The following is a 9,416-nucleotide window of genomic DNA, read 5'->3' on the forward strand; positions in this document are numbered from 1 at the left end:
GTCATAATCCCCATGAGATCCCCAGTGCCCACTAAGAGTTAGCACTCATGAAATTAAACAAAAGAGAATAATCCCTACAACAGCCCTCAACAGCAAATGGTGTCATCCTCAGTTTACAATTGAGGAAGCTGTGACCCAAATTTCACCAAGTACTGTTTAAACTATGTAAAGGGTATATGAACTGTCAAAGCACATTCCTTTGCATTAGCCTATTTGGTTTTCACTCTGAGAAGTTATATCTGCTTTCAGGTCAAAACAGAATCTACAAGGAAAAATAAAGCAGTTCCTTTTATTTCAAGGAAAAAAAATATTGAGGCATATTTAAAAATCACAATAGGGCCTACAACTTGAGGCCAAGTGATGAAGTAGCATCTCGGGGTTCTGTTCCATCATGAGTGGGCGGGTCTCCTTCACTCAGGCAGAGAGACCATCTGCAGAGGAGAAGCTGAACACTGACAGGTTGTGTGACCGTCATTTAGTATCCCATAAACATCAAGGTCACCCTGTTCAGGCCCCTTCCATTAAAATGTGTAAGAGCTCACAACCCAGCTTGTAAAGGGCTGATTGGAGGGGTGTCCGGCCACCAGGCAACTGTAGCTTCAGGCCAGGAGAGCAAGTCTAGTGTAAACTGGCAAGGAAATGGAATATTTGGGTGGATAGCTTTGCGGTCTCCAGATGGGAAAAGTGAGACCAATGTCTGGGGAACTCTGCGTAGAGGATCTCATTTCATTTCACATCTATCCAAAGTCTGACTTGGATGTAACACAGGATAAACGACAGGGCCAGAAAACAGGGGAGAATCTGCTTGAAGAACCAGGAGGTCCAGTCCCCCCAGAGAAGAGCCTGCCCTTTTATCTGTAAAATGCTAGTCTTACAGCATCGCTCTGAGGATTGTCCAAATGAGAAGCACCAGATGACCACATGACCTGACAGAATTCCCTTATGCTGTCTGGGTCTCGGTAGCCTCACCTCTAGGAAAGATAATAGCCAGGTGTTCTCACAGCATTATTATAATAGTCAAATGAGAAATGGTACATGAAGAGAGCTTTGTAAACTGTAAAACCTGATATGTGTTTGTTAGTTATTAACCAAAAATACTTTCCCACATAGGACCTCATTTGATCTAACACCAGCCCTGTGAGATTGGTGAAGTGAGAATTATTATATCCATTTTACAGAAATAGAAAGTGAGGCTCCAATGAATTTCATAACTTGCAACTTGCAGAATACCCAGCCAGCAAGTGACAAAGCCAAGGGTAGACCCCAAATCTTTCTGATCCCAAGATTCGTGGTTTTTTTATTCATTGCACACAAGCAAAAAGGTACAGAGAAGTGAGTAACAGCTGTAGATTATTTGGATAATCTTTGGAATGTCAATATGAGTTTGTGCTTTGTCTGGACTATGATCTCCTGGAGGGCAGAGATCGTATCTTATTGACCTCTGGATTCCTAGTACCAGGCACAGTCTCTGGCACATAGTGGGCATGCGTGGAATATTATTAGAAAAATAAATCACTGTGAATTTATTGATACCTACTGTTTATCAGGCACTAAATACCCCCTAAAGTGGAAGCTTTCTTCCTCCCCCTTTTACAGAGGAAGAAAACAAAACTCAGAGCAATTGAATAGGTTGCCTAAGTTCATATAACTGGCAGAAGTGATATTTGGAACCACATCTCATTTCAAGTCTTATGCTCTTTTATCCCTACTGCTTCCAGATTAATTAATAAAGGAATGAACGACCTGTTAGCTAAGACCTGAAGTCAGACAGTCAAGTGCTGGGAAAAGCCTGCCTCTTCTGCTCTCAGCCCCCATGAACTCCACATGCCCTGCTGCCTGAATCACCAAGGCTTTGGTCCCAGCAGCCTGTCCTTCTGTCCCTCTCCTGGCTCACACCTCAGTGAACAGAAGTACTGTCTGCTATTTACTTTCACACCATAAACTGCCACCTGGAAATAGTGCTGAGTATACCCAAACAAATGCTAAGCTAATCCTCTCTCTCTGTCTCCCAAGGGAAAGTTCTAGCCCCTGAGTGCAGCCTCAGCCTCCAGAGCCACCAGCAGTCATTGCAGTGCTGTGTGGAGGGAAGGAAACTTAAGAAACAGGACTTGAGGAGGCCTGGGGCCTGGAGAATGCCATTGTTGTCTGTGCAAGGAGGGAAGGAAGCTGGAAGAGCATCCTAAGTAGTCCCATTCCTGGAGGGCTGCTGGATGCAGTGACCCTGCTCCACAGCCCCACCCTCACTTGGGAAGTTTCCATAGGGGCAACTCACTAGAGATAATCAGACAAATAGGCCTGAATTAATTTTCGGCCAGGCTGAGCAGGGTCTATGTGAATTGTTTTACATTCTCAGGCACCTATAGCACCAGGCACATATACATTCATTATACAACAAACCTTGATTAAGAGTCTTCTGTGTCAAGATCTGTGCTGGGTATCAGGCATAGAACTGATCAGAAGAATTCAATCCCACACATCTGGCAGAGAGACAGAGAAACAGAAAATCACTCTACCGTGTAATATGGGACGGCAAGGGGCAAGAGAATAACCACAGAGTGAATCTCCGGAGACTTCTCAGAGGAGGAGGGACACTTGAGCTGAGCCTGGGGGTAGATGATGCTCTGTGACATGGTGGGTACTTGTAGCATATACTCCCATAGCCTGAGGGCTGGAGGGACCTTTGATGCCATCATGTTTCCCCTCTAGTAGAAAGGAAACTGACACCCAGAGAGAAAAGTGACCTTCCGAAGATCAAGAGCAGATTAGTAGCTGAGCAGGCACGACCTTGCAAACCTGGTCCTCGGACTCCTAGTCTAAAACTCACTTTCCTGAGAAACCTTTCCTGAATTAATGATCTTTACCATGGCCTTTCTGTCATCCACCAAAGCCCCAATAGTCAGCACAGGCGCTGTGAGGCAGCAGCATAATGCCCACGCTCAACACATTGGAAAAGTCAAGGAACCTGCCCAAGGTCACATAGCTGAGAATTCCTGAGCCCAGGTGCCCTGGCTCCAGGTCAGGGCTCTTTGAACCCATTTTACAGCAGCCTACCTCTCCTCTGAGCAGATGAGAAATCCAGTGTGTTATTGCGTGTAGCACCTCCCTGTGCAGGTAGTATGCTTTGGCAAGGTGCCTGGCATGGAAACACACCATAAATGGTAACTCACTGTTGTTTTTTAGTTCTTGAACATTTTAGCCATTGCTTTGTAGACCGGTAAGGAAGGCCTGAGTCTCCGAGATCTAATTTTGTTTTCTTTTTTAAAAGCAGTTAGACCGTTAGTAGCTTCTAAACCAAGAGTACAGCTTAAAAGGGAGTCACGGTCAAAAACAATTTTTGCCCATGGGTGCCAAATAATTTAGTTTGAGAGAAATTAAAGGTATTGAGATTTTCACTTGAAGACGGTTGGGCCGTGAGGCACGGAATCAAGTCAGGGTCTCCATCACAGCCCTGGCAGAGGTATCGGTGGCTGTGGTTGCTCTGCCCGTTTCCTGAAAAACAGTTGTGTTTGGGAGCCCTCACAGCCTCTGCCTGCATAACCATGAAGCTTCGCTGGCCCCAAGGCCAAGAAGCTGGTGAGTCAGGTCATGTGCCTGTTTGTGAAGGGTCAGGCTGTGTAGTCCACCCCCCACAACCCACCCGCACGACCCCCTCTGGATCAGAAAGGCCATTTAGATGGTGCTCAGAGTTGGAGTGATGAAGCACAGGAAGACAGAGCAAAAACAGCAAAGGCACAAAACAACCACCTAGAGTACATCCAGGAGGTGCAGGATCCAGCCTTTCTTTCACTGCACCTCATTTAGGGTCAAGGCTGGAACAAAATGCAGGCCCGAGAACCCTTCACATGCCCCAGCGAGACCCACAAGCACTTTGCTTGGCAATTGAGGACTCATCCTCACTTTGTTTTCACACATAACTGGTTTTTAATTAAATTTGACTTTTCCTCACATCTGTTCAACAGGCCGGTCCCCTTTGGAAGTGGCAAGCACAGAAGTGGGGACAGACTGGTAATAGGGGAAAGCAAACAGATTACAGCCCTTCAATCCAGCCTATTTTGATGAAGAATGGGCTCAGGACAGGCTTCTGCCAAGAGAATTGTTCTTGTCCGAGGGTCATTGTCCACGGAGATTAGCCTCCCAAGCCTCTGGAATCTGGAATCTGATTGCTCACAAAAGCCGAGGAAGGTAGCCAAGTGTGACCCTTGTTCCTAACAACAACTCGCTCAACACTTGTTTTCTCCCTCTCTCCTCCCACCCCTGCCCCTCCTGGCCCGGGTTTGCCCCTTCCCTCTCCCCACCTCCCCACAGAAATCTGTGCTGCGGACTGTGGCGGCCACGGCGCCTGCGTGGGGGGCACGTGCCGCTGTGAGGATGGCTGGACGGGAGCGGCCTGTGACCAGCGGGCTTGCCACCCTCGCTGCACCGAGCACGGGACCTGCCGCGACGGCAAGTGCGAGTGCAGCCCCGGATGGAACGGCGAGCACTGCACCATCGGTACGGAGGGCCCAGGCCCTGGGGGACCTTCTCTGGGCTGCATGGTGCCTTGGTCGGGCACTTCAGGGCCAAGGCTGGGCCCCCATCGCATGTGGGAACTGACTGGGCAAAGTCCTTTCATCTGGTGACATTATGGTTGGCATTCCTTAGACATCAATTGGACTTATTCTCATAACTGGGCACTTTTAACTTACCCCCTTCCCTGTCTGCATTTCCCAGATTCCAGTTATCTGGTTAGCGTGCCTTGCTATTTATCCCTTCACAGGCCAAATAGTATGGGTCTGTGTTAAGGAGTTGGGGTTCACTAATGAGGCGGATGAGTTTTGCTTAGCAGCCATGGGGGGCAAGGCCCAATGCCGCTCTGAGCCTCAGTTTCCTTACCTATAAAATGGGGATAATAATGCATGTAAAGAACTTAGCATAGGCTGGCAAATAGTAGAGTGCTCAATAAATATAACCATTATTATGAGAGTCACAATCTGGTTGGGAGAGCTTGGGAAAGCTTCCCACAGGCCCCAAGCCACATCTGCATCCCATCAGGCCAGAGACCGCTCCCTCCCCTGTCCTCGGCTTCTGTCCTGTCTGCATTTGTCTCTTTTCTCCTCTCTTGGGGGCTGCACGGCACCACCAGCTTCTGCTGAAGCAGCACTGTTGGCAGCTTTCAAAACAAGCTGATCAGTCCATTCCCTTCTTTCTGCCTTTCCCGCTGTTTTTGTTGATTTTAAACACAGCCAGACATTTTGCTTGGTCTATTATCTGGAATGAACACTCACTGAAAGCTCTTTATTGAATCAACTGGTTTGTGTATGTGTGTTTTAACGTCTTCCTCTTCCATTATTTTTTTTAAAGGAAGGGTCTGTGATCAGATGGTGAGCACATGGCTTTAGAAGGCAGGATTCTGGGTGCCTCTCCAGCTCTGAAAGTCACCTCTTAAAGTCTTACAGAAACTGGGAGACCAGACCCAAAGCTTTTGGAGGACAAAGGAATTTTGAGCAAATGGAGCTATCTCTTATCTCATGTTTATTTAGGCTCCATTCTTTTTGTTTTATAGCCTGAAATTAGTTTATATTCATCATCCCTGCTCTCAAACATCACTCGGTTTATAAATGGCTATAGAACACCTTATACTTATTACTATTCATTGTAATAGCTTCTCATTTTTGAGTATTTACAGTGTGTCCAGCACTGTACTAATGGCTTTAACTGCTTTATTTCATGCTGCTAACAACCATGCTGTGAAGGCATACATATTATTTCCTTCTTTTAAGGGACCTGAGGTTGAAGGTTACTTAACTTTTAAGAAGTAGAACAGGAATTGGAGGCTCAGTCTTCTGAGCCTTGGTGCAGGGGCTGCTCACCAGCTGCTTGCTGTGTAGTTCATGTAGGACAAAGCCCAGGTTTTCTGCAGTGGCATCTGGCTGATATCTTTCCCAGAGGCTGTGCCTTCTTATTACGGTTGCACTCAGAAGTCCACACCTAATCTGCCAACCCGCTATCTTAACAGATCCACTCAGAGTTGATGGCAACCCTCCCTGCTTTTTCATAGCAGAACGTGCTGCTGTGTCTTATTGTGTGCTTCTGGGTGGCTTCTTTATGTCATTATATCTTACCTTATGATTGTTCTGGACACCCCTTAAAGAGAAAGAGCCCAAGTCACTCGAGGGGCCCCTCCTTTAAACTCTGCTTTCACTTTTCTGCCTGACTGAGTACAGACTGACCTTTTAGCCTCCCAGCCCAGAAGGGAACCCATCCCTATTAAAACCAAAATCAGAGCCCATTCTAACTTGCTTACAGAGTCCTCAAGTCACCTTAGCAAGTTCTAAAATTTATGGATGTCAGACTTTTATAAGATAAAAGCATCTCATCTGAATCAAATGATGAGGGGTTTAGGAGATTCTCTCTCAGTCCAGTCACAGATGACTCATGACCAGGTTTGTGGGCAGGCTGTGTTACGTCTAGTGTCTTGTGGACGTTCATCAGCCTGGCCTAAAGAATACCCCTTTTGTTTCAATGCCAAGAAGTCAAACCACCCCTTCCCACCTCCCCTGCTCACCCTGTTGTTACTCTTTAAGAGCAAATTCCTCCTTGGGATTGCAGATGCTTCTTCTCCTCCAGATAAGAACTCCATCAAGGTAAATGTGCACAGTTCAAGAGGGAGGTTGACAGTCATAAATACCAGAAAAATGTCACAGGACATTTAAGAAGTAATGGACTAGTCATACTGGCTCAGATGAAAGGACGCTGGCTGGGAATTCTGTTACCTTTCATTGTGTGGTGAGCATTTCCTTTGTCCCTGTCTAATCTCCCTGCATGGCAACTTGCTCTCCGTGCACGTGCATCTCTGCCTGTGGCCAGCTGCATCCCCACTGAGAAACCCAACACCCCAATGCTGAAGGAACGCTTCAATAACCTTGTTGGACAGAAGGGAAGGGGGAGGCAATGCAAATGAGAGAAACAAGGGCGGTGCCTTCTTTTTCTTTTTGGAATAGAAATGAGAAGGAGAACCCCTCTTTTAAACTTGGATGGTAACAAGCAGCACTTTCTTATGTTTCCAGAGAACTTCACTCCTTGTGAGGATCCTTTAGGAAAAGAAAACACTGCTGATGTGAAAAGTTAGAAATTCAGAGTGTTACATTTTCTCTTGTTATCAGATTTTATTATTATACAGTAGGTCATTATAGTGCCACTAGCTCATATGCTGTAGTATAGTCGTGTATCACACCAGAGAAAAAGCCAGTATCCATGACATTGATTCAGAGACCTCCATGCAGTAAAAGCAAAAGAGAGGAAGGCCTATTTACTCACACACTACCACCCTCCATAAACAGAAAAGAATGACTTGATTACTTAACACCTGGCATAAAAGAATAAGACAAGCCTGGGCTCCTTATAGTCCAATCCCCAACATAAGAACCTTTTACCCTAGTGACATTTCCTAGAGTAGATTATCAAAGTCGGAATTAAATATCTCCTTTGGGGGCTTTGGTCTATCTTTCTTTTATGGAAGCCAAGGTTTTTCTCAAAAGAAGTTCATTTTCAGAATAAAAGAGAATTCGATAGTGGCATCCTATTTAATGACAATATTTTTGTCAAAAAGCAAGACTATTTCACATTGTATCTTAACTCCTTATGTTAGGAATTATCTGTCTCTTTACATCTTCAAGAAACATCACTGGGGCTTCACTTTCTCCTCCTGTGAATCACAGAATGGGGTGGCTGGAAGAGGCCTCTAGGGGTGACGGAATGCTGGCCCCCTCCTCCACTGCCCACAGAACTGCACACCCATCAGCCTGAATCTCAGTCACCTGTTCCTAAAAATATCCCACAAATAAAAAGGGATTTTTCACTCTTACTCATCACCAATACTTCCACTTATGTTTATGGAACCCGGTTTTCCTAGACCAGAAGTTAAGGTAAGATGGGTTAATTTGGATCTATTTCTCAAATATATGGCCAAAACAGAGTCATCAAAACCATATTTTTGGATGTCCTTTCCAGGAATGTTATGAGTCTCTTAAGTTTGAGGCTTGACCTCCAATTTCTTTAGAGAAAGCTGCAAATGATAGTTAAATTTAAGGTGTTGAATTTTTTTTTTCTATTTCTTTGAAAACACTGCTAACATTTTGGATCACTTCTATGATAGTTCTTTTATTCACTCATGCCCCCTGTCTATAAAGTCTCAAAACACATGTGGGAAATGCCAGCTTCTGATTACATTTGTAAAATTCAAACCTTGACCCTAAAGTTGTGATTGTTCAAGATGCCAGATATGCAGAATTATTTACTAGGCTTCAGGAGAGCTGTCCAATCGTATAAATCTTGATTCTTAAACAAATCCTCTTCTGAGAGTAAAGATCAAAATAATACTCTGATGATGTAATTACTAGAGTGAGCAAAGCCAGACTTCATGATAAAAAGAAATTATTTAAAAAGGCCATATAATCTTCTGGAGTTCTTTGCCCACTTTTGAATGGTAGGTCTTGGGTTTCTTTTTCGTAATCAGACAGTCCTCCACCGAGAGCTCACAAGTCACTCACAAGGTGTTGGCACCTATGTGATGGCCCAATGCTTATCCCTCCTCAAAAGCATTCTCTCATAACAGGACCTATGACCAACAGGACAAATGCTGACAAAGAGAAAGAGAAAATCGGCAGGGGTCTACCCCAAGTTATCAGAGCAAGAGCTCTATATTAGACAGTGGTTCTGGGAGATTTCAGCTCACATGTAGTGGGGGTGGGAAACTGGGGGAAAATTAGTAGGCCTTGTTGAGTCCCTTTCAGGATGGGTGCCATTGGCCACTTTCTCATTGATCCTTCATCCAAAGAGAGAAGAGCATTAATATAGCCAAGATCTTAACAAAAATATCCCTTTGATGGTATGTCATCCATCTGAAAGAAATGTAGATGATTGTAAACACCCCAAGCATTGCCTGCTGAAATGATCCTTGTTTTACCTGGCCTAATATGTACCAGTGATACAACTATTAGAGTCAACTGAGGCTCCTTGAGAATAAAAATGAAAAGCCTCTTGCCATATTCTCCATGACCTTTGATGGGGACCCCCTGAAGCTTCTTAGGATTATCCTAAGAGAAATTTTGAGAAACTTCTGTTGGTACAAGCAAGTCAAGGAAGGAGGTTTTCATGTTGGAGGTCATAGAAATGGGAAAGACACCTAAAACCTCACAGACCAACCTCATGCCAAAAGCCCAGAGTCTCTATCATAAACAGCTATGTGCCACCACGCTCTCCAGTTTCTTGCATAGTGACAGGAATGTAGAAGGAGCACAAGAAACATTTGTGCAATGTTGAAAGAATAAACATGGCCCAAGAGGAAAAATGACTCTGCTACTATCGTCTTTATTCTGAAGTTCTGAGAAGAAAGATGAAGGAATTTTTGTGAAGTCCTGAATCCACCATTCATTAGT

At 44.9% G+C, this 9,416-nt stretch overlaps 1 protein-coding gene across 1 annotated transcript in view; it reads left to right on the top strand.

Annotated features, from left to right (window-relative positions):
• Positions 1 to 9,416, top strand: part of TENM4 (teneurin transmembrane protein 4) — a 375,350-nt gene that overhangs the window by 252,012 nt on the left and 113,922 nt on the right. Inside the window, exon 11 of the mRNA XM_023535518.1 lies at positions 4,306 to 4,491. Coding sequence (XP_023391286.1) covers positions 4,306 to 4,491 — 186 coding nt within the window. The remainder of the gene's footprint in view (positions 1 to 4,305; positions 4,492 to 9,416) is intronic.

Source organism: Pteropus vampyrus, unplaced genomic scaffold, assembly GCF_000151845.1.
Source record: "Pteropus vampyrus isolate Shadow unplaced genomic scaffold, Pvam_2.0 Scaffold141, whole genome shotgun sequence".
NCBI classification, from domain to species: domain Eukaryota; kingdom Metazoa; phylum Chordata; class Mammalia; order Chiroptera; family Pteropodidae; genus Pteropus; species Pteropus vampyrus.